General features: G+C 52.4%; 1 protein-coding gene across 3 annotated transcripts in view; it reads left to right on the top strand.

The window, feature by feature from the left end:
* The window catches only part of FRMD5 (FERM domain containing 5), a 314910-nt gene that overhangs the window by 287280 nt on the left and 2719 nt on the right, over window positions 1–24911 (top strand). For all 3 annotated transcript variants that reach the window (XM_055555427.1, XM_055555426.1, XM_055555424.1), the window contains exons 6-13: window positions 795–918; window positions 3835–3922; window positions 11994–12082; window positions 15049–15112; window positions 15660–15751; window positions 18350–18424; window positions 18982–19050; window positions 19919–20025. In XM_055555427.1, the coding sequence (XP_055411402.1) occupies window positions 795–918; window positions 3835–3922; window positions 11994–12082; window positions 15049–15112; window positions 15660–15751; window positions 18350–18424; window positions 18982–19050; window positions 19919–20025 (708 nt within the window). The remainder of the gene's footprint in view (window positions 1–794; window positions 919–3834; window positions 3923–11993; window positions 12083–15048; window positions 15113–15659; window positions 15752–18349; window positions 18425–18981; window positions 19051–19918; window positions 20026–24911) is intronic.

Below are 24911 nucleotides of genomic sequence, written 5' to 3'. Positions count from 1 at the left end.
AGACACACTGTGAGGAGTAGGGTGGGCCCAGTGACCCCCCGAAGTTCACTGATCTGAGGTCTCAGCAGTTAGGGGATGGACTCTGTAAATTTTCAGGGGGAGAAAGCCCAGCCCCACCCCCACAGGGAACTGAGAAGTCAGCCTTGGGACCCGATGCTCCTGAACTCCGTGGCACTCTCTGGTTACAGCCAGTCTTCCTGCTCTGCAGGCTTCTCCAAGGGGCCTGGCACCTGCTCAGCCCTCAGTGAATAGTTACTCAAATATATTCACTTGATCTGATTTGGACCAAGAGTTGAGTTCTGAGTTTGGGTCATGACTCAGTCATCATTTGGCTGTGTCCCTGCTAAAATCTTCAAAACGAGATTTAGACTTTGTATGTGGCCACAGGCCCAGAAGGTTCTGATCTCCTGATCCAGCTCAGTTTTCTTCGCTGCCACAAAGAGCTTGGCCCCCAGGCGCTCTCCTCGTGGCTGAGTGAATGTGGGCGTGGTGCAGGGCTCTGAGCTTTCACACCACTTTTACATGTGGTGGCCTCAGGACACGGGCTCAGCTCCCCTGTCTCCACATGGCCTTGAAACCAACCCAGTCAATGGACACAGGAGGGAAAACAAAGCTGGGCCTGCTCCTGAGGACCTGCCCTCCGCGCCACCCACAGTCGTGCTCAGGATCCACTGTTCTTGGCAAATCTGGTGCAGACTTTGCCTTTTGCTCTGCCTGTTAGTCTCCTGTTGTGCTGCCAGTGACGATTTACCTGTCCTGTCTCCTATTGTTTTCCTCTGCTTTCCTTTTGCAAGCGGAGATCGGGGATTATGACCCAGGAAAACACCCCGAAGGCTACAGCTCCAAGTTCCAGTTTTTCCCTAAACATTCAGAGAAGCTGGAAAGGAAGATTGCTGAGATTCACAAGACAGAGCTCAGGTGCGTGTCCCTCGATTCAGGCCAGGCCACTGTCTGCTCCGGTAGACCTAGCCCTCCTCACTCCAGGATGTGACGATGTTCCATTCTCGGTGATCCACTGTGGGTACAACCCTAAGGCTCCCTCTCTAAGAACAGTGGTGTAGGCTGAGGCTTAAAGGCAAGAGAGATGCTATATTATAAGGAAAACGGTGAAGGATTTGCCTCTGAAAGGTATTTGCTTCACTAAGATAAATGGAGAGAGAGACCAGGGTGGTGGAGTGAGGGGGAGGTCGGGGGAGGGCAGTAGCGGGGTGTGGAGCAGAAGCATGAACTGGGGAAAAGGGAAAAATAAAAGAAATAGCTAAAGAGAACAGAGAGAAGAGAGGAAGGTTAAGAAAATGGGCACACCTCCACCCCTGGTCTGTGACTTCTGGGTCAGCAGATAGGACTGAGCAGGGCCAGATGCTCTGGGTGCCGGGAGATTCCTGGTTCGGGGGTTGTGACTTTAACACTGCCTCCCTCAACCCCACACGGCTGTACCCAGGGAAGAAGGGGAGAAGCAGCCAGAAGCAGGAGGTAACTGTCCTCCTCAGATTGTCCTAGTTCACCCAGAATATACCCAAGTCCATAAAAATAGTATTAATGCATCCTTTCACCCATATGAAATAGGATTTTCTACAAGGTTTTTATTTAAAAAAAAAAAAACAAAACAAAGGGGTATTTAGACTCTACTTTGTATGGCATGCTGCAGCAGACGCTCAACTGCTAAACTGTGAAGAAAAAATTTACATACAATACAGCACATTAATACAGTACAATTTTTTTTACTCTTTTAACATATTTTGTAACTACCTTTCTGGGGAAGGACAGTGCTCAAGGGGAGGGGGAGAAAAATATTCCTAATGATAATACTAAGCTTAAACTAATTCCTAACTGATGAAGTCGCTCAGTCGTGTCCGACTCTTAGCGACCTCATGGACTGCAGCCTATCAGGCTCCTCCGTCCATGGGATTTTCCAGGCAAGAACACTGGAGTGGGGTGCCATTGCCTTCTCCAAGCGTGTGACATTACTAAGCCATTTAGGATTGGTTTTCTCATCTACCAAGTAAGCTGATAACCACGACTGCCTTGCAGAATTACTGCCAGTGTTAGATGGCTCCCCGCCCCCCCCCAAAAAATCCTTCACCTTCACTCAAAAATTTTACCAAGAAATATGTCCCCAAAGCCTCCTTACTTTTATAAACAGACCTCCTGCCCGCTGTGTGTGGCCATATTGGACCCCACCCCGCCTAGAGGAATGAAGACCCCCATTAGAGGTGGAATCCCAGCCCCTCCCACGGCTCCTCCCATCACTCTTAGCGAATAGCGGCCCCTTGTGGTAAAAGTCAGAATAGACACAGATGATGAGGGCTCATGGCTCATTCAAAGGAGAGACCCCAGGGTGTGCTGGGGCTGCCCGGAGTCTCTGCCAGGAAGATTTTAAGAGACGTCAGAGCAGTGGAGACAGTCCTCCAGAAACCTAACAGAAGTCAGGGGGATCCCCCAGGAAATGATGCCCACTTGGAGGACCCCAGAGGGTTGGGCTGACTCCAGGGGTGAATGGAGCCCACGGAGCCCTGCAGCCTCCAGACAGGGAACAGAGCCTCCCTGGAAGGGGTATCGGTGCTCAATGGCATCTGGGGCCTGGCTTTCTGCCTGCTGTGCCAGCGTTTTCCCAACACCTTCCCCGTGTCTCTGGTGCGCTGGTGGAGGTACGCATCTGCATTCCACAGAACCCTCACTGCTCACACAGGCTCAGCCTCATCTTCATCACGTAGAACTGGTCTGCATTTCCTCTCCCGGACTCTGAGATCCTTGAGAGCCCCGGCTGTGCATTAAATTCTATGGTATGTTTCACACCTGGCCGCCCAAAGGCTGCTGAGGTGTTGATGGATTGCTGCCTCTCCAGAAAGACAGGAGCGGGAATCCAGGGCTGTTCCTCCTTGGGTGGGCTTGTCTTCCTGCCCTGCCATAGGACTTAAGGCAGATGATGAACTTAGAGAGTTCCAGTCCTCTCCAGCAGCCGTGGGAGTTGTTGACTGCACAAACTGCCCGCCCCCTCCTGACCCTGAAGCCCACCCCACATCAGTGGAAGGACGTCAGCTTGCCAGGGTGCTGGACACTGAGACCCCATGTGACCCTGCCTGCCCCGGTCCTGTTCGGAGCTTGTCCACACCTCTGCTGAGGAGCCAGCAGGAGGGGGACGATGCTCAAGGCTCCTTCTTCAGAGGGCTTGGTTCCAGCACTGGTTTCTTCCTTTTTCTGTTTGTTTCCTCTTCATAGTCATCACGTTGCGGGCAGACAGAGAGCTATTGTGGAGTCTGGGGAGCTCAGCAGCGTCTGTCACTGCGTCTCTATTCCCCAGTCCCATGTTCCCTTTTTGTAAAGGAAGAGGGTTAGGCAACAAGATACACAGGTCCTGTCTTGGTGTCTCAGTCCAGATCAGATGGCCTGCAGCCAGCCTGTAGATGTATTTTTTCCTGCCCCCCATTGTATTTAAAACTGGGAAATGCCACATAAAAATCAGTATGTCTGAATTCTCTTTAAAAATCGCACCCAGCAATGCTGGGCCGTGCTTTCCAACACTACCATCTTGGAGCTGGAGAGCAGCTTCCCTCTATAGATGGGGCGGCATTCCCAGTTAGCCACAGTCCCCACCACTCCCTATGGTGTTACACTCAGCCCATGTCATTCATCACACAGCCTGCCTCACTCTGAAGACATCTGAGGGTTTGACCCTGGAAAAGGGTCTGTGAAGTCGGTCCTAGGACAGAGCCGGGAGCACACCCCATGAAAAAATAGGAGCGTGAGAGACCCTAGGCACTTCTTAATTGAGTTCATCTCAGGGGAACCTATAGGAGCAGGAAATCCTGAATCGCTTCATTTTCTTTATTCCAGTGGTCAAACACCAGCAACGTCAGAGCTGAACTTTTTAAGGAAAGCTCAGACATTGGAGACGTACGGAGTGGACCCCCACCCGTGTAAGGTAAGGCCCCCCTGTGGCTGGAGACCGCACCGATCTTGCCCCCCGCCCACCAGAGGATGACAGGCAGGGAGGGACCTCATGCCTGCACCCCCCACCCCTTCAATATTGGGATGATTGGCTTCATTAGTGACAGAGGGCAGAGAAAACATCTCATTGTGAAAACTCCTCTGGATTCCATGCTGCGGAATCTTGTGCCACATCAGAGCTGAAGCATACAGGCACAGTCCGTCTAGATAACAAATCTGAAACCAGGGCCCCACTTTGGGAGCCGTGGGTAATTTGGTGGAATTGAGGAGAGGTGGAAGGTGGGAGCCCTGCCCCTCCCAGGGAATGATCAGAGGCAGCTCAGCGCAGGGCCCACCCTTCCGTGACCCGTAATCTAGTTTCTGTCCAGGAGTGGGTTTTATTGACTGTAGAGCTGCAGTGGAGTCGCACTTAATTCCATTATGCGCCTGTGAGGGCGGGACGGGGACCAGCCCGGGAGGCTCTGCCCAGAGAAACTCTCTGTAATTACTCACATGCGTCTGGCACTTGGGAGATGAGCTCGGGCAGCCGTGGACACTGAGGAGATCGGTGGAGACCGTGGCCCTCTCTCCCTGCCTGTCTGTGGCTGGATCCCCCCGCATGTCATCTCATTCCAGCTCTGATGCTTCTGGTCTCTGCCTCAGTCCTCCAGATCTGTGCCTCTTTCTCTCCACCACCAGAGAGACCCCAGTAAAACTGACTCTTAACATTGACCTCTCGTTCCTAAAAAGTGAGGGGCAGTGTAGGCTTCCAATAAGAAAGAACAGAACAGAAACCAAAGAAGACAGAATTACCTTTCTCGTGGCCCCTTGGTGAAGAGATGCTCTTGCATAGGATTATATGCCGAAACTTCAGTTAACGTTGAGAACATTCTGGCACTCAGAAACCTGGCCACCCTCCCAGCTCCACGGTTCCGTCCACCAGCACAGCCTACTGACAGATAACCCGTGTTCCTGAGGGCACTGTCAGAAAACACACACACATACAGGTATGTGCAAGTGAATTAGCACAGCTTCCTGAATAATGCCTTCTGCACCACCAGCGTAGTTTAACTTGCATTGATTGCTTGGATACCAACGGCAGAGGGCTGCAAAGGACCGAAGAGAGCTTTGGGGTCAACCGGCCTTGGTTTTAGTGCTGCTCTCCTCCTTACTGGGGCCTTCAGAGGCTTCTCTGAGCCTCCCTTGCCTTGTCCATGCGAAAGCCCTCAGCAGATACTCCTGAGTCACTTCAGGACCTCAGGAGACACCGCTGCCTTCTTTTCTTCTCCACCACCCTGTGCACGGCTGAATTTGCTCCACGTCTTCTCACAAGACTTTCAGGACTGAGCGATTTCCTGGCCAAGAAGCAAAAACAGAATTGTCCCATTTCCCAATGGATTCAAATGAAAACTGGTAATAAAATCAGGTACCACTGCAGAAGACACTGGAGAAGAACCAAGCTGGGTCTCTGAGGAGTCTCGCATGTGAAGCGGCACACGTTGGGCTGTGTCAAGGTCACTTGCGTCTTATCATTATCACTTTGAGAGCACGTACTGTCTGACCTGCTGGGTGTTTTATTGGGAAAATGATTTTTCTCTGTGTCAAGTGTTTCTGCACTAGTGCTTTTGGCTTAGTAATAAACACGCGAGGCCTTTTGTTGGGGAAAAAAAAAGACATAGCTGCCTAAAGATGCATATGGTCAACCGAAGATGCCAGGTCACCTCTGCATGTAACCCCACATCTGTTTGGTCCCTGTGATGAGAGGAGGGTCCCTGGGCAGGGCCGTCACCTGGTGGCATGTAACCTGAGCATGACAACTGAGTGCAATGCATGAAGGTCTCTCCTGTTGTCTCCGGAGATCTGGAAGCCAAGGAGCAGCCCGCTTGGTGTCCAGCCCAAATCCACATGCACCCTGGGACTGTGGGGCTCCTGGCTCAGCCCTGTCTTTGAGCCTGTCCACCATCAGACACAGAGGTGAAGGAACCAGCGTTCATACCAGGCACTGCACGAGGCCCAGTCCCATGTATCACATCATTTCAGCCCCGCGGCATCAACTCCAAGGAGGGAGGGAGGAGAGGCTTGTGGCATGTCTTCCCGGGCAGGCCCACTGGAATCCTCTCACATTATTTTCTCATTTAATCCTCATGCCAGCACTGGGGTGTGGATATTATTCTTCCTGATTTATAGACAAGGAGATGAAGGTTCCGGCAGGCCACAGTGCACAAGGCCCTGAGTGGCAGAGCAGGAATATGAACTAAGGTCCCTTCCTGTTGTGCATCTCTAAGGAGCAGAAGCGCCCAGGAGACTTCCTCGTGGAGAAGGTGGGGGCAGTCATCTCACTGGGCTTCCACGCCCGTGTTCCTGGGCTCCATACTTCTTGCTGGCGCAGGGCCCTGCTGCAGGCCCCACGGCTCATCTCCTTGGGCTCCAGCTCAGGATCTCCTCAGCCCTTCTGAGCAAGGAAAACAGTCTGGGAGCCTTTTACTCTTGCCACTAAGTAGAGTCACTTTGGTGATAGGCTACCAAGCACTCGCCTTGACGTTGCTACAAGGGGAGCCGAAATAAGCTGGAGCGCTCGGTGTAATAAATACTGATGATTTCTATTAACAGAGAGGCAATTACTGGGCCCTGGGAATCTGGGGCACGCAGCCCTAGGGACGACAGAAGAAGAAGAATCGTTTCGATAATTAAATGAGAGCAGAACAAGGCTTTGGCTGGGCTCTGTTCTCCTGGACTGATTAAGAAGCTGCTGCTCTTCCTGTCCATGCTGATGGTTTCTTTCTGCCCAGGATGTCCTTGCCTGGCCCTGGGACTAGGAAGAGGAGATCCTACCAACTCTGGGTGGAACAGCCAGAGGGCTCCTCTCTAGCTAGCTGTCTTACACTAATACACGAACCCTGAATTCGCAAAAGCTATTCTGAGCTCTCTGCCTTTTCCCTGGGCCCCAGCTCCCGGCAGAAGCCCCCAACAGACCAAGCCTACAGCTGCTGGAGGAGAAAAATGGAGCAAACCGCTGATGGCCCAGCCTTGTGCCTGCCCCCCTAGCTTGACACCTCTCCAACATCAGGGGACACCATCTTGCTCCTTTCAGGGAGCCTGAGCCTGGTGCTTTGCCCTGGTCTCCAGACTGTGGCCCCCTGCCCTGCTGAGGCTCATGGACTGGTCGAACTCATCACGAGTCCCTCCTTACCATGAGTCTTGAAGGTGCCCTTTATTGAGAGCCGGCACATGCCAGGCACATACACACAGTATCTCATTTCATCTTTACAACTCTGCTAAGAATTCATTCTTGTCTTCTCTTTAAGATAAGAACACTGAGCTTTGAGGGACTAACATGTCCAGAGTTACTGGCAGGGACGGTACTGGGACTCAAAGCTTCGATGTCTCCGTGCTGTGCTCTTTCAGTTGTCGTCATGGTCTTCCACCTGGAGAGGTGGCGTTTATTTAGGAACAGAGCGGGACTCACACCACCTCTGATCAAGAGAGGACAAAAAAGCCCATGAGACTTGAAATCATCGTAGAAAAATGTAACAGAAATTGATGAGGTGGTTTTATGCCTGTTCTGTATAGACCAAGAAAAAAGTTGACTTCAGCAGGGTCTAGATTAGATCAACCACACAAATGCAAGGTGGTGCCGTTTCCTTGCTCTTAAAGTGGGATCATTTATGTTCATAATCCAACTGCATAGGCTCCTCTCTCAGAGAAGACAATGGCACCCCACTCCAGTACTCTAGCCTGGAAAATCCCATGGGCGGAGGAGCCTGGTAGGCTGCAGTCCATGGGGTCGCTAAGAGTCAGACACGACTGAGTGACTTCACTTTCACTTTTCACTTTCATGCATTGGAGAAGGAAATGGCAACCCACTCCAATGTTCTTGCCTGGAGAATCCCAGGGACGGGGGAGCCTTGGTGGGCTGCCGTCTCTGGGGTCACACAGAGTCGGACACGACTAAAGTGACTTAGCAGCAGCAGCAGCAGGTTCCTCTCTAAAGCCACCCCCCATCTTGACACGTTGCCCCCCAACCTCAGAGAAGCAGAACAAGAGGGATCCGTGCTGACTCGCCTCACCCTCAGGTTGGCCCCTCTTGGCTACCATGCAGAGAGTGTTAGGTTTATTGCCCAAATGAAAAACTTGACTAAAGTCACTTAAGTGGCAAGTTTCTGCCAAGGTTTGCATTTCTGAGCTCTCATGGGTGGATGCCAAGCCTCTTAGAGGGGGCTGCCTGCTCTCCTTATCGCCACTGTACATTCTTGTGGCCGTGTTTTTTGTTTGTTTGTTTAGACTTACTATTTTTTTTTTTTTTTTTTCCTTTGGACATGCCTCATGGTTGGAGGACTTTAGTCCCCCAACCAGGAATCAAACCCATACCTCCTGCAGTGGAAGTGCAGTCTTAACCACTAAACCACCAGGAAAATACCATGACTATGTTTAAGTATGTTGAAACTGGGTGACTCTCATGATCGGCTTAGTGTGAAAGTCCCCCAGCTCCAAGCTCTTTCAGGAATGGGCATCACTGTCTGGAAGAGCAAGTGCAATCTTCTTTTCTAAGGTTTTTTCTGTTTGTTTTTTTAAGAATAATAGAGGCTTCATCCACCCAGATTGAATTAGTTTTGGTCGGGTCCAGAGGAAGGGCTGTGTGACCTTGAGCGGCATTAACAACTGAGAATGCTGTGGTCCTGACCCAGTCACCCCCAGGATGTCCTCTGGAGGGGTGGCAGACAGAGCCTATTTCACTGTATTCAGAGGTGGGTCTGGGCAAAGGTGGCCCAGTGTCCCCATTTCCAAGAACCTGTCAAGACTGATTTCCAAAAATCCTTTTCTGGGCAGAGTGATCATCTCAGGGCGAACAGTTGATGACTGATGGATGCAGGTTAGGTCTCATGGTGGGTTCCATATGAACACGTGAATGACTCTGCAAATCCATCCCCTCCCCAAAACACCATTGGCCTTGTCCTGCCGGTACGTCATTTAGGCCATCTTCCTAAAATCAGACAGAAATAATATTTTTTTTCCTTTTCTAATGATTTTTTAAAAACTTATTTGGCTGTGCTGGGTCTTAGTTGTGGCACGTGGGGTCTTTAATCTTTGCTGCAGTGTGCAAGATCTTCAGTTACGGCGTGTGGGCTCTCAGTTACGGCGTGTGGGCTCTAGTTCCCTGACCAGGGATGGAACCTGGGCCTTGGCATTGGGAGTGAGGAGTCTTAGCCACTGGACCACCAGGGAAGTCCTGAAAGTAGAATTTCTTGAAGTATATATGGTGGTCCTCATCTTACAGATGAGGAAACTGAGGCCCAGAGGAGCAAGGAGGTGACGGAGCAAATTAAGAAGCATCGCTGGGGTCCTAAACCAGGACCGAAGCTCCTTCCACAGGGATGAGGCGCAGGACGGATGTGGAGCAGGGCCGGTGGTGCCTGCTGTGTGGCTGGCGAGGCCTGGGTGTTTACTCCACTTCCCAGGCCACTGGTGGCGCGGTCTGGGGGGTGCTGATACGTCCGCATGGAGGGGACAGGCAGGAAAGATGGCTGAGATGGGAGCCTGAGGGACAGGGTGTGGCCGTCTGTCACTTCTCTCCCTGTCCTCATCTCCTTCTCTTGTCAGTAACTCGTCCTTTCACATACAAACCCCAGGGGCAGGCTCACAAGGAGAACGGCTCGTTAGAGGAAGGAAACCGGGAAGCTTCCAGAGACGGTGTTGGTGTGGCCGCCTGTGTGTTTTCACGCTGGTCCAGGTGTGAGGTTTCATGCCGTAATTCCAGTCCCGCTCCTCATGTGCAGAGACAAGTAGCAAACCCCCCAGCTGCCTGGCCCCCGCCCAGTGGATATCAGGTGCCAGGGCCTTGCAGCAGCTTTGTCTGCAGCTGTTGCATCAGAAGCAGTCTGGATAATTGCTCTCTTCAAACGAGAGGGTGGATGGGGATATAGCACAGGTGCTATTATTATTTATTGGAAAGATGAGTAATATTTACTGGCGTTTAATCGGGGTTTCTTTGCATGTTTGATTCCTGTTCCTAGTCAGCCAGTCTGGTCAGGAGAGACTGTCTCTAACTCCAACACATCCTGCGCTTGGAGGCCAGCCCTGGGGTATCTGGATGGTGCAGTGACCAGCGCAGCCAAGGAGCCCAGCCAGCACCAGCCAGCTCATGGGAGGGCCCGCCCTTCCCGTCACTGTCACCGCAGTGACCCTCACAGAGGTCTGACTCCTCCAGCCCGCCCAGTTAGTGCTGGGGCCCCCTGGCACATTCTGCATTGTGTGCAGTGCTGATGTTCAGCCGTTAGCACTCACCACCAATCCCTGATGACAGGCAAGGGGAAGCCCAGCCCCATGGCTTCACAGTATCTCCATTCAGGTTATTTTTAAACAGCTTTTTGCTGTGCCCATGGGTTGAACGATGCTGTGTTTGCAGCCAAGTGTTGGGGTCACAACAGACCGAGAGGAAAGGACAGTAACAGCTGTACGTTCGTTTAAATGTTTGCAAAATGTACATTTGGTTTACTCCCTGGGCCCAGTGTTCACACCTGTAACCCTGGCTCGAAGAGACAGTTTTAAGGCAAAACTGTACTTTTTTCTTGAGGCAAGGCCCATGAGGCCCTGCAGAGCCCCTGCAGAGCCTCCACTGTCCTCAGGACTGATCAGGCTGAAGGTCTGCGCCAGTGAGGCAAAGCTGGAAGGTGGGAGAGGCTAGGAGAGCCCCACAGCCACAGCCCCCATTTGCACGCATCAGGGACCCGACTCCGACCCTGTGGCACCATCTGAGTTGCGTCTCAGATGACTGTCCTGTGGCCAGTCCAATTCAGTCAGCATCCAGGCATAATTTCTGGCCCCCTGCACACCCTCACCCCCCAGCAGAACAGATGCTCACCCGTGGCCATTATTAGGAAGGAAGCACCTCTGAGAGAATGTACCCCAGCATCCAGCTTTCTGGGCCCTGTCCCAGCCTCAAAAAGGCCCGGGCCTTCTGGAGCCCGTTTCCCATAGGAGGGAACCAGGACCTACAGCTTCTGCCACACCTTCTCCCCTTTCTGCCCAGCAGAGCCTCAAGCCTCGTGTTTACCGGCTGAAAGTGACAGGTGATCTCTTGGTTGGTTCAGGAGACACAGGGCTGGCGGTAACTGTTCCACTTGGCTGGTTGCTTCTTACATTTTCTTCAGCTAAACTTTCCTGAGGGAGTCCAGTGTGTAAGGCCGTCATGATACTGATTACTGCTAGTCTCACTCACTCAGAGCAGCTTTCTCGAAATACAATTCACACATCAAAACAACCCATCCTTTTTGAAGTGTGCGGTTTGATGGGTTTTAGCCCGTTAACAATTGTGAATCCGTCACAGCAATCGAATTGTAGGGCGTTTCCGTCATCCAAGGAAACCCTGTACCTCTTGGCTGTCCCCCCCACCCCCATTTCCCTGCAGCCTCTGGCAACCGGAAACACACTTTTTGTCTCTGTGGATTTGCCTGTTCTGGACAAGTCATATAAACGCAAGCGTACACCGTGTGCTCTCTGATTAACTGGCTTCTTCCACTTGGCACAGTGTTTCCAAGGTTCATCTGTGTTGTTGCAGGTGTCAGAACTTCATTCCTTTTTACTGCCAAATAATATTCCATTGTATGGATGTGCCACATTTTGTTTATTCATCTTTCAGCTGACGGACATTGAGATTATTTCCACTTTGCAGCTGCTATGAATAATCCTGCTCTGAACGTTCATGCACAAGTTTCTGTGTGAATGTATGTTTTCAGTTCTCTTGGGCACATACCTAGGAGTGGAATTGCTGGGTCATATGGTAACTCTACATTTAACCATCTGAGGAACAATCTGAAGAACAATCCCCCCAGCCATGTGTTCTCTGGATACTCGCAACTAAGTATCCAGAGACTTAGTTGCGTAAGACTGGTATCATAATCTACAACTTAAATTAAGGGCACTGAGGCTCAGGATAAGAAACTTGCCTGTTCCTTTCAAAGGCCAAGCTCTTCCCTCTGTGACTGGTTGCCAAGTATTAACCCTATATCCTCAGAGGACAGCTGTGTTCTTATGCCTGCACCACCCTATGAGAAACCTTTATGTTACAGGACGTGTCAGGAAATGCTGCGTTTCTGGCCTTCACTCCTTTTGGGTTTGTTGTTCTGCAAGGAAACAAGAGGGTCCACTTCATTAAATGGTGAGTATCTTCATTTCCAAAACAGGCTTTTTACCCCTCACCAGCTGGGGAGGGCTGTGGTTCCCATGTCCTTTGTCTGTGAGTGGGCGAGTTCTGGTTCTGAACCCTCTCCTAAGCCTTGCGTCCGTAATGGTAACTGGTGAAGGTAGTGGTCTCTTCTAGGGATCCTGTTCTTCCAAAGGGGTGTTCCTGAGAGCCATCAGCCTCTCCAGAGAAAGGGTGTGGATACTTGGTTCCTGTGTAGGATGAGGTCTAGATAGCTGGAGCCAGTGTCAGGGAAGCAAAGTTCCCATGAGAACCAAGTCCTTGGGACTGACCTCCACTGGGGGCAATAGCATCTCAGGGAGGGTCACTTCTTACCCACTCTCCTAACAAAGGAGGGCTTGCAGTGACCCCTGGGGCAGACAGAAGTTACCCTGGTGCTCTGCGCAACACTCTCCTCAGACTGAACCTCTCAGGGGGCACTGCCTATGGAAACAGATGCAGCTGTCTCCCATCCCTTCTCAGGGCTTAGGGGTCCTCGACCTCCAGGAGTCACATGCCTCCTCTTTGTCCCCTCCCACTCCCGTCTCCAGCAGGCAGGAGCCCCTACTGCCGCTGCCCTGACTGCTTCCTCCCTGCTCATCTGCCGGGGTCTGTTCTGCAGCAGGGCTCTGTGAGCTGAAGCCACAGACTCTGGTTTGTTGATGGACACGTGGCTCTCCAAGAGAATCTTTCTCGGGTGCACGCAGACACCGTGCAGCCTCATCAGACCATGCTGCACATTCTCCTCGGCCCCTGCGACCCCTGAACCTCCCTTTAGGCTGCCAGGTCTGAGCTGGTCCGCTCCTCAGGGGCTTGGACAAGCAGCTTTCCTTGGCCCAGCAGGGCTAGCCACAGAAGCCTGCTCCTGGCTTATCCCCTTGGCCTTCTCCAGAAGAGCTGGTGGGAAACCCGAGGACAGAGCTCTCCCTGGCGAGCTTTCTGCCGGGGTTGCTACAGGCCAGACACCCCCTTTCCAACCCTCGTGACTTTTGTGAAGCTTGGAGACACAGTCATCATGAGAGTGCTCGTGAAACTGCTCCCCAGATGTGCCCAGTCAGGCCGCGTTCCCCAGAAAACCCCTTCCCAGGGTGGGCCTGCTGCACTGCGCTAACTGGGGTACACCCCAACACTCCCGTTTGCCCGACCTTCCCAAGTTGGCCTCACTCACTGCACTCTCTAGGTGAAGATGGTGAGGGTTTGGGGTCTTCTGTCCAACCAGATCTTTTCAGACATTGAGCAGTCAGGCACCGCTCTCCTCGTGAGGGGCACTTGCCACGTGGAGCCTCTGGGTGGTCTGATGTTCCCAGAGCACCCGCATCCTGGCCACACTCCGACCAGGCCAGCTGTCACATGAGGCAACTGGTAGGGAACATTTTAGCTAAAAACATGGAGGACTTGCCTGTTACCAGGGCCGGTGGTCCCTAAAGGACCCTCACCCTCCAGAAGCCCTCCTGCAGCTCTCCAGGCTGCCCCAGACCCTTTTCCTTCTCTGGCTTCTCTCACAGCCCACTTCTTCAGGAAGTCTCTTCATCTCTCTCAACGTCAGAGTCACAGATGTAAACTTCAATCTGACTCCCAACAGAAAATTTTCTACTTTCCTACCTTGCTTGTTGAAGCCGAGATGATCCATGTGCTTGTTTATGTTATCAGTCGATTGATAAGTACGGTATTCTGTACGTGTATGAGAGGTGGATTGCCTGGGAGGGAGCCTCATAGGGAAGGAACCCCACGTGGCTCGTATGAGCTCGGAACTGGTGGTCAGTGGTGCGAGCTCTCATCCTGACCCGGCCGTGGCTTCCAGGGAACAAGTGGCCTTCCTCTGCCCCGCAAGTTCTGTCTGGGAGTAAGCCGGGTACACTGTTCTCACCACCTTTCTGCTGCCGTTCTAGGATGTTGAGGAAAGCTCCCTAGAAATCGCAAAGAGGAAGAAGCCAAGTGGAGGCAGATATGCATGGTCAGACCTCCCTGCGCGGGGAGAGGGTAGAAAAATAAAGACTCTGCCCCAGTGAGGTAGGAGGGGGCCTTCGGGCTCCACAGGGAAGCTGTCAGGCAGATCAGTGGAAGGGAAGTTGAGGCCTCGGTCGATGCAGAGGCCTGGTCCTCTGGCTCTCAGGGACAACCACCTAAGCTAAGACCCTGGACCGTTTTCCCACTTTGTAAATGTCACCAAGGCTGAGAGCAGGATGTGGAGGTGAGGTCGAAGCTGTGCCATGTACAGTAACCATGTCACTTCTTCTGATTTGTGTCTGTCCTGCGGGCGATGTACCCCAGTATCCTGTTTGCCTCTTTTACTGCAGCCATTCACTGGGCTGGTGGCTTCAAGGATTTTTCTACACAAACCCCTAAGCCCCTTTCCTGGTCAGTACGCTGCATGACTGTTCCATGTAATCTGTCCTCTCTCTGGTATGTTGCCCTGCCCCCTCCCCGAGATCGTCTGACATTTGTCTGCATTAAACTGCATTCTCCATCCAGTGGCACCGTCACCTGAAAGACTCAGCTCCCTCAGAACCCAGTTGCATTGTTTCTCATTATTTGCTGTATCTTGAACTTTGGCCTCATCAGCTACCTGTGGCACCTTACATTTGACAGTCCCACCTAGATAATGCACCTGTGTTATGAACCAAATCCTGAAATGGCCCAGGACCACTACCTAGACTCACTGCCCGTGCAGACATTTCCCTTTTACAGCCACTGTTGATGAGCCCGAAATCCTCCTATCACCCTATTATGATAGTGTGATTGACCAGAAACTGTGGGTTGAACTGTTTCAGCGACTGCTCTCTAAGGCCCCTGCGCTGCTGTCTTGTTTCGGTTCTAATTTTGGCTAAAACTGTGTCTGTGCCTGGAGCCCCTTCCAGTCGGGGTGGGCTGTGCATCTACGAGACTTAGCTGTCAACAGGCGGCCCACGGCGAGCTGACAGGCGCTCTCTTTGTGCTTCTAGGAATGAGGTGACCAAGCTGAAATTTGAAGGAAAGACCTTTTATTTATACGTAAGTCAGAAAGAGGTGAGTGCTAGTTTCCTTCTCTTCAGGGAGGGCTGGGGCTGAACCAAGGTGGTCCACCAAGGTAGAGCTAAGCCCCCCTGCAGGCTAAGTCAGGACCAAGGGCAAGATATGGAGGTAAGGAATGGAGGTGGCTAGGCCCTGGAGCACAGGGACTTTGGCAGGGACGCTGGTGACCCCTAAGGTTCCATACCTCCAGAAAGTACAAAGTAAGATTCTTTTGCTTCCATATGAAAATTCCAGGAAGATAATAAATACCCCCAAAAAGAAGAAGAAAATTCCAGATGAGAGTGCCACTTTCTCTGGGGAGGGCTCGTCTTGTTCACGCTAGGCCAGCGGAGACTCACTCCGACGGGACCTGACTGCCAGGTGTGCCCTTGCACACTGACCTGAGCTCTGCCCGTGGGTGCTGAGGCTTCTCTCCCCACCTGAAGCCGATCCCTGGGAGCGGCAGGGAACCCTCAGACAGCCCCAGGGTCAGTGTCCTGGCCCACTTCACCCTTTGCGTCTCCATCCACACTCAGCTGTTCCTATGTGGGATTTTTTGTAGGAAAAGAAAATTATTCTCACATATTTTGCTCCAACTCCAGAAGCCTGCAAGCACCTCTGGAAATGTGGAATCGAGAACCAAGCCTTCTACAAGTGAGTGGATACCTGGGGTGGGGACTGCCTTGATCAGGGCCAGAGTCAGAGAATCAACTTTTAGAGCAGTGATGGGCAGGAAACCAAGAAACTGACAAAGGCGAACACGAGATGACAAAGCTGAGCTTCCTTATAAAACCCAGAGTCCTTTCCAGGTGACTGTACCAGCTGGAGGGTCAAAGCTGAGGTCTGGGAGAGTGCCTCAGCAGAGCTGCCCAAGGGGTCTGTCTACCTTGTGATGTCCCTGGACAGCCGCCCGCACCGCACCGCCCCCCTCCCCCATCCCCCGTGGCAGAGCACTTCTGTGTCTTCCTAGGGGAAGGCTTGGGCCAGAGAAAGTCCATGGATATCTGACTGTAAGCTAGCCCTGTGGAGCCATTCAGAGGCCTGGGTGGCCCAGAATACAACAACTCCATGAAGGAACGGGCACAACCCAGAACAGTTTGCTAAGTCTTGGAGAGACTCTGGGGCCCACTCACCAGTGGGTGGCCTGGTGCTGAGCTGCAGTGGAGGCCCAGCCCTTCCTGGCATGTCACTGACAGAGATGTTGCCGGCGACAGGCCAAGCGCCCGGGAGCCTGGCGTTGGGGTAGCTGGAGGGAGCAAGGACTTGTCTGTTACTGAGATACCAGCTTAGAGCACAGCTTACCAAATGATTTTGTAAAGTTATACTGAGGCTTTTGTGCCCAGTTTTAAGAAAGTGGTTATAAAAGCATCAGGAAGCAAAGAAATACCCCATCAACAAACTGTGGTGATGCCAGAAAAAGTATGTTTCACTAAAACTCTTGGTCTTGTTTTTAAAACAGAATGTAGTGATTTATCCCGTAATAAGCTGCATCTTGATCACAACAACAAAGACAGGATGTGTAGTACATTTCTCCTCTGACAGGCCATAGTTCTCCCTGTCAGGGGAAGGGGGCTGGAGGGGGTCAGGGGGCCCCATCCTCCCCACTCCAAGGACTCTGCTGCCTGCTGTGGGATGTCTCCTCCCTGTTACCAGGGCCCCAGAGGCTGTTCCTTGGGCAGGTTTTCTGAGCTGTGTAATAACTTCTGTGCATTTGATACCAGAACTGGGGGGAGGAACTGAATTGACAGCCTGAACTCTCACCTGAGTGGGCTTCTTTCCTCTCATGGAGAAGGCATGCGGAAGACTTTCATGTGGTCCCGTTTCCCTCCTATTCAATCCCTGGCTGTCCAAGGAAAGCCAGGACAACATCTCACCATTGTTTTTGGAGGCCTGCCTTTGCTTTTCCTTCTGTGCCATGGTCTGAACCTGTGACCAAACTCAGTTTCTGAGTCTTTCATGAATAGATCTCCACACCCTGACAGCACCCACAGAGGAAACCAGGGCTGCTTGCCACTGTTTTCCATTGACTACTAATTAAGTATTAGAAGCCTGCATCCTGGGTCCGATCCCCACTTATGCCCAGTCTCTATCAAGAGCCACTCTGGCCTCACTCAGCATCTGCCATGCACTCAGATCCCTGCTTTGTGTCTGGCCTAGGGTTTTACAAGGTGCTGGCTGGGTCAGACTCAAGAACGTGCTCAGATAAAAATGTAACTACATATCTGACACGTATTAAATATTTTGAAGCAAAAAAAAAAAAAAAAAAGAATGTGCTTAGGCAGGAGGGCAGGTAGGCTCAGAGGCTCGTGGAGCCCTGACACAGGTGGGGATGGTGTCCCCAGGAACTGCTGTTCCTGGATATAGGGACGCCTCCCTAAATGTTCACTGACCGCTCAGGACAGAGGCTTTGGACCAGATGGGTTCCCAGCTGGGTTAGCACGACATGCACCCAGGGCGTGTTGTGGGTGGAGCTGGGTCTTAGGAGATTCAATCTGGGGAGCTCTGCCCAAGCTTCCTTGTCCAAGTGTGAGAGGACTAAAGAGGTCACAGAGGTCACTCAAGAGGATAGATAGGCTGTCCACAGCCTGGGCAGCAGTGTTAGTAGGTATTCTGAGAGAGGGCGAATGGGTCCGAGTTCAAATAAATGGTGGAACTTGTGCTAAGGTTCAGCTAGTTTCATTTCAGGGCTTTTCAGAGTCTCTAAAGTGATACCACACTGAAGGCTCTCTCCAAGGAGGAGACAGAATAGGAAGGCAGACTCTCCTCTCTTCTCCACCCACAGTTACCCAGATATCCACATGGACTCTCAGATGCTGGGTCTGGAACGGACTCCTGAGGTCAAGCAGTCCCAGCTCCACTATTTTATAGAGAAGACTGGGAGAGGAAAGAGACACCGCCCAGGGCACACTGCTAACAGAGGCCTGGCTGAGATTCAGCGGGTGGCATTCTTTTACTCGGCCAGCCCCTGGCCCTAATGTTTATTCTTTCGGTCCCCCTGGGGAGCCCCAGCCAGCACTCCCGAGGAGCCTGTACCCTCCTGATATGGAAGCAGGTTGCAGCCTGCCCGCCCCCAGCACTGAGGCCGTGAGTGTGGCCCTCAGGGGCTGAAGGAGAGTCAGAGACAAGCGGGGCTGTGAAGGGCCTTTTCCCAAAGGGTTTCCTCAAGTAGCCTTTGAAGGAGCTGGGGATGCGCTGCCTTAGGCGCTAAGGCCTCGCAGGCCATCTGTCACACTGGACTTTGCCTTGCTGCAGGCTGGAGAAGTCAAGCCAAGTGCGCACAGTGTCCAGCAGCAATTTATTCTTTAAAGGGAGCCGGTTCCGATACAGGTAAATAGTGACAGTAAGTAACCACTACGGACCTATTTTCAGACCCTTCCCTGGAGCACAGTGGCTCAGTGGTCCTTACCCTTGAGAACAGAGATGCTGGGAACCTCCAGAAAAGCCTGTGGTTTCCATCCGGTTCTCCTATCTCCTAACCCTTTGACTATTTCCTTCTCTGCAGCTGTTTGCCTGTAGGGCTTGACAATATGTATCTTCTCCTCCTGCTCTTACAAAAGCAGCAAAATAAGAACTGTAACAGTGATGCCTCTCATTTTTGTCTAAAGATCTTTTTTTGAGGCAATATTTTTGGAACATGCTGGACAATGAAGAATCATTCTTTAAATGAGAACGGAAGATCCCAAAGTCTCCAGATAGAGAGCAGTCAGGATGCCTTAGGGCTCTTTACCCCCACAAGCAAGCCCTTCTCAGTGGCCTGAACATTGGGATGGGGTAGGCCAAAAAGGCTACTTCCCAGTGCAGCCAGTTATCTGAGATCTTAGAGAGGAGCGCGTCCTGGAACACTGTCTCACTTCCTGCTGCGTGTTTTATTTTACTACTTACAGCGGCCGAGTTGCGAAAGAAGTAATGGAGTCCAGTGCCAAGATCAAGCGGGAGCCGCCAGAAATACACAGGTAGGCTGCCAGGGGCTTACCCCCAGCCAGGTCCCAGATCAGATCTCAGGATCTTAAGTTGAGCGCTATAAAGATTCTGGCCATGACAGCTCCCAAACCAGGCAGGAGACTGAAGAGACCAGTCTCGGCCAAAGGCCTGGGGAACAGGCTGACCCTGGTTCCCTGAGCCCTGATGGAGAATGAGGGCAGGTGGGTGAATGGAGCCAAGACAATACATGGGACCCAGAAGCCGCCTTCCTGGGTAATTCTCTGCGTCATCCCAAGTCCTCAAATTAGTCACAGACCTCAGAGGACACGCCCAAGCAGCAAGATTTCATGGGTTTTGTAAACAATCCATGAAAGGAAGTCAGTCACACTAGGTCTGAAATAGTTTCAGGATCCAAGTGTAAATCAGGCATGTCCAGGAGTCCATCTCCTAGAACCTGACGAAACCCGGGGAGAAGACGATTGGCTAAGAGGGCTGGGGTTGCCGCCAGCCTGACCTCTGCGAATGGGAGAGGTCATTACTCCTGCCTTCACACGGAGCCACAGCCACCAGCAGCCCCTGTGGGAAGTCGGGGGAGGCTGCAGAATCGGTCTTAGGCACATTTTTAGGAGTGCCGCATATCCTGGGCTCTACCCCCCTGACAGTCCTGCCCAGGGACTGGTGGCACCGTTGCCACACTAAAGAAAGGTTCTGGTGGGTCTGGGATGTTAGGAGGTTGACAGGTTTGAAGTAGTGTCTCTGGCTGGGATCCAGGGACTAAAGGCGATAATGATTCTAAAAAACAAAACACAACACAGCCAGGCAATTCTATGTAACTAGAATAGTCAACTCTACATCTGTCTGTGCACTGAGTCAAACAGTTCTCTTTTTCTTTAACCTCAGAGCGGGGATGGTCCCCAGCCGCAGCTGTCCCTCCATAACCCACGGCCCAAGGCTGAGCAGCGTCCCCAGGACCCGCAGGAGAGCTGTTCACATCTCCATCATGGAAGGTGAGCCTGAGCTCTGGAGGTGACCCAGGGTCCCTCCACGTTGCAGGCTTTCACTTGTGTTCCAGATCTGATACCCAGTCTCTACAGCCTAAAGGACCAAAGTGGGTGAGGCAGTTCAGCAGGAAATGAAAGCCCGTTCGCGTGGTCCTGAGGCATTCCAGTAGCTGCCACCACCTCTCCTTTTTAGAAATCTGTCCTCTCGGTGGAGGCGGGAAGAAAGACAAAGTCTATGTATCTTCACCAAACCAGACACCCCAGAAGCTGAGGCTGACACTCTTCCAGTCTCTGGACTGTTAATACTGTGAGGAGACTCTAGGACTCTTGCTGTCAGCTGTGGTCACTGACCCGGGCTGCCCCACAGGCCTGATACGGGTATAAAGTTGAGTGCTTTCCTTCCCGAAGATGACGTTTTGTAGGGCCTCAGGGGGTGTCAAGGAACAGGGCACAGAATATGACTGCTTCATACCTCTCTGTCCTGGAGGCTGGGGAGGGAAGGCCCTCTGCCCTTTCTGTGGGAACAGTGTTTGTTAATGAAAATGGAGAATCCCTTAGGTTAGGAAGGACACTGTTCTGCTGCTCCTCTGGGAGGATCCCTGGCTTGTGCTTAGAATTTAATGATGTGTCAGTGACTGCATCACCCGAGTATGGCGCAAAACTACAAATAGGCTAGGGGTTAAGAGCCCTGGCCGGGCAGCCACCATCAGCTGCCTTCATTATGGGAGTACCATAGTGCTCCATTTGTAAAACTCCATGCGGCTGTGAAGAAGCTGGTGTATGTGCGAGTACTTTATTATTTTATGATTTTGGGGGTGAGTACTTTATTATTTTATGATTTTTGGTGGCGCCAGATCTTCCTTGTTGCGTGCGGGCTTTCTCCAGTTGTGGCGGTGCTTGAGCTTCTCTGTATGGTGGTCTCCTGTTGTGGATGGAGCACAGGTTTAGTTGCTCCGAGGCATGTGGGGTCTTCCCGGACAAGGGATCAAACCCATGGCCCCTGCACTGGCAGGCGGATTCTCAAGCACTGGACCACCAGGGAAGTCCCTGTGCAAGTAAAGAGATGGAAGCACTGACTGGGAGCAGCGAGCATGGTGTAGAGAGCCCTGGTCCGGACAGAAAGCTGAGGTCAGCTCCTGTGCGTTTTCTGGGACAGCTTGCTTAACCTGAGCCTGTTGGCCCCACTGTAGTGGGGGATGGGTGTCGTAGGTGGGGTGGCCTTGTAAACTACCAAGCAGGTATGGAATTACTGAGTTCTGGCTGTCATCAGACACTGCCCCCAGGTTTTCCCTATCTGACTCTAGTGGAGAACTGAGCCCGGCTCTCTTATTCTGGGGCGTGCATCTCAGCAAAGCGGAACGTCTTTTCATCTTTTGAGGATACATATCTTCCTCCCCTCTCTGAGGCCCTTCTTGCCATCAGGTCCATCCCAGGACTCCTGCAGGAAGTCGGGACAGCTGTCCTCCCAGAGAGAAGGGTCACCCCCAGGGGGAGCTGGCACTGATACAGGTATCACAGAGCAGCCTTGGGCATTACTGCTCCCCAGTATAGGGAAGAATATCAAGAAAACCAGCATTCCCAGAAGAGGGAAGACTGGGGCCATCCAGGTGGGGATACAGGTCATCGGGAGTAGCTGCAAGCAGGGTTAGCAACACCCCAGGGGTGGGGACACTGTTCTCAGGCTTCCCCAAGACGAGCAATGGGGCCGCCTCAGCTCCCGGCCAGCGCTGGCTATGCCTTCAGCCTCCTCCCATCGTAGCAGCAGTAAGCTCCTCACCATCCAAAAGTCACCTGAGCTTGCAAAATGGCCAAGGAGGATGCAGAGGGCAGAGGCCACACGAAAGCCGTTAGAGCAGAGAACCCCTCTCCCCCCAAGGCCAGGGCCTGGCCTCAAAAGCTCAGCCTCAGAACTTGACACCTGGCAGATGACAGCCCAGCAGGCCTCCGTCCCAATGCTTCTCCCCAAGCCGCCCTGCTCCTCACAGCCTGGGCCCCAGGCTGCCTACAGCCAAGCACAGCCTTCATCCCCACCCGGGGCCCACTTAGACCCAGGAGGGAGCAGGCAGCTCAGAACTGCCCCCAGTGGGAATAAACTCACAGGCAGAATGAAAGTCAGTGTGAGAAGAGGCAGATGGACATCCACCTTGGAAAAAATACAAGACTTCAGCAGTTAAGTGGCTCTTATCAGTGTGTGCGTGCGTGCTAAGTCGCTTCAGTCGTGTCTGACTCTCTGTGACCCTATGGACCATGGCCTGCCAGGCTCCTCTGTCCATGGGATTCTCCATAAGAATACTGGAGTGGGTTGCCATTTCCTTCTCCAGAGGATCTTCCTGACCCAGGGATCGAACCCATGTCTCTCATGTCTCCTGCATTGGCACTGGTTCTTTACCACCAGCGCCACCTGGGAAGCCCAGACAGTAAATGGCTTCTTAAACAGAGTAGAAGAGAGGTATGAGCCATGTGCTTAGTCACTCAGTGACGTCTGACCCTCTGCAACCCCATGGACTGGCGCCCGACCCAGGGATCGAACCCACATCTCTTGTGTTTCCTGCACTGGCAGGCAGACTCTCTATCACTGTGCCACCTAGGAAGTACAGGGGTCATGAAGCCTAGTGAAATAAAGAATGGATCATTTCAGGAGGAGGAGTTCAGCTGCATCATCTCTGAGGGCAGGTTTTGCCTTTAAAGCCCCTAACATGGCTGATCCCCACTGTCCACCCAACCAGGCAGGGAAGGGTGGGAGGGACGTGACGGGGGCCTCAGAGGAAGGGCACAAACCAGCACAACTCCCAGGAAGTTATGGACATTTGACTGGGTTCATGCTCCATCAGGGGTTGTCTTTCCTGCAGTCCATACACCATATAAATTGTTATCACAGAAACCATTTGCCTTTTCCAGGGGAAAGCTTTGTTTTTCTCCAAAAATGGGGGTAAACAGCAAAAACATTAATGTAACATTGCAGTTTGAATGAAACCATGTAATCTCACAGAACTGAAACCTTTAAACAGAAGCCTGCACTGGTTGGCCCTGCCCTCTGCTCTCAGGGATGCCAAGATAACACATTAGCACAGGCCTGACCCAGAGAGGTATGTCCATTCCTGTCACTCACTGTACCCCCGGGGGCACCAGTCAGCAACCAGACTGCATAGAGCCCAGCAGAGGAGAGGGCCCATTTCCAGCCGCAGAGCCCCCTCCTCACACATCAGAGCCTCACACCATAAGGCCCCCTGCCTCTGTGGCTTCACATCCTGGGTTTTCTGGGGCAGTCCCGCTTCCTCTACCCTCTGGCATCACCTCTACCCTCTCAGTCCCTAACCCTCTGAGAGGCCTGGGGCCCTGATAACGGGCCTCAGGGAACCAGCTCTACGGGCTGGGAAAACATTACTTTTTATGGGTCTAAGTGCTTCTAACTGAATCCAGGGCCCTGATAAGCTTGGCCTCTCAGAGCCACTCTGCTGTCTCCAGCACAGGAGGCACTGTGAAGAGGCTGCCGTGGCGTGTGATCAGTGAAAAAGCCTGCGTCCCTGGTTGGGTTTCCATCCGTGCCCCCTTTTCCTTCTCTTCCTGGCTGGTCCCATGAGGAGACCAGCTGGTTTCCGCTGAAGACGTGCCTGCCTTCCTGGGCCACCATGGGGAAGAGCCTGATTAAGATTCACACGCGAGTCCGAGTTCAGCTCCGGCTGACTAATCACTGCCTCCGGCCCCTGAGCGTGCGCATCCTGAGGCTGGGGCCTCGGCTTCAGGGGAGGCTCCTGACCGCTGTGCCCCCCAGCCCGCTGGGAGCCGACTCCAGGCAAGGCAATCAGCTGGAGCGCCTCCAAGGTAAAGAGACACCCTCTGTCTTGCTATACTGCCCACCTGAGCCATCCCAGAACAACAGGCTTGAGGCGGGTGATGATTTCTACTGAAACCTGAAGCTCTGTACAGGACTAACGTGGCATAGGAGTGATGATTTAAGATCACCTTACAGGTGGATCTGAGAGTGGGTGGCCATTCCCTTCTCCAGGGAGTGAACCTGGGTCTCCTGCATTGCAGGTGGAATCTTTACTGTCTGAGCCACCAGGGAAGCCTGCTGTTGGGGGAATAGAAACTAATATTTACTGAATAATTTTGTCTGTCGGGTGCTCTCCTTAGGGAAAAAACGCATGCGTAGCCAGTATCTTGCTCACTGAGAGCACCAACAACTCACGGTGACGTGGCTTCTGCGGCCTCTCTGACTGTGCTTTCTCATGTCATGGCCTTTGCCTCTCACCTTCCCCAGCAAGCTCAGAGCTGAATTGTAGGCCAAGCTGAGATTGCAGTGAAGTGGCTTCTGGCAGCTAATCTGGTCATATGCTGGAAAAATCTGCCATCAGAGCTGTCCTTGTGAGGTGCAAGGGAGAGGAGGTTCCCGAGAACAGAGAGTCACAAGAGGATTTGGGAAAGGAGCTGAGCCAGCATCACGTGCAGTCAGGGCCTGAAAAGGCTTCTGTTCTATCAGGAACCCACTTCACACTCGCAGGCACGTGTTTCTCAGGTTACACGTGCAGTGGGGGCAGAAGCGGGGAACAGAGAGCAGAGGAACATCGAAGGCGCTGCAACAAGGGACAGGCTCTTAATTCTACCTTATTTCATAACGGTTTCTTGGGCAACTTAAATCTAAGGCAGGTGCAGTCTGTTCACTTAATTCATCCTGGCCCGCTGTTCCGCTCCCCGGAATCCAGCTGGATGGTCGTCAGCACCGTGGAATAGAAAGATGCTAGGACGCTACCATCGCCTTTGCCAGTCACAACCAACCACATGACTCTGGAAAGTTGTATAACCTCTTGCCCTCTCTACTTCATGAAGAATGTTGAAAGATAAAAGTGCATTGAAATGTTTAAAACATTATACAGATTTAAGAGTTTAGAGCA

Source organism: Bubalus kerabau, chromosome 19 (assembly GCF_029407905.1).
Source record: "Bubalus kerabau isolate K-KA32 ecotype Philippines breed swamp buffalo chromosome 19, PCC_UOA_SB_1v2, whole genome shotgun sequence".
In the NCBI taxonomy this organism is placed as follows: domain Eukaryota; kingdom Metazoa; phylum Chordata; class Mammalia; order Artiodactyla; family Bovidae; genus Bubalus; species Bubalus kerabau.
Note: the sequence above shows the minus strand (reverse complement) of the source record. Positions and strands in the feature narration are given on the sequence as shown.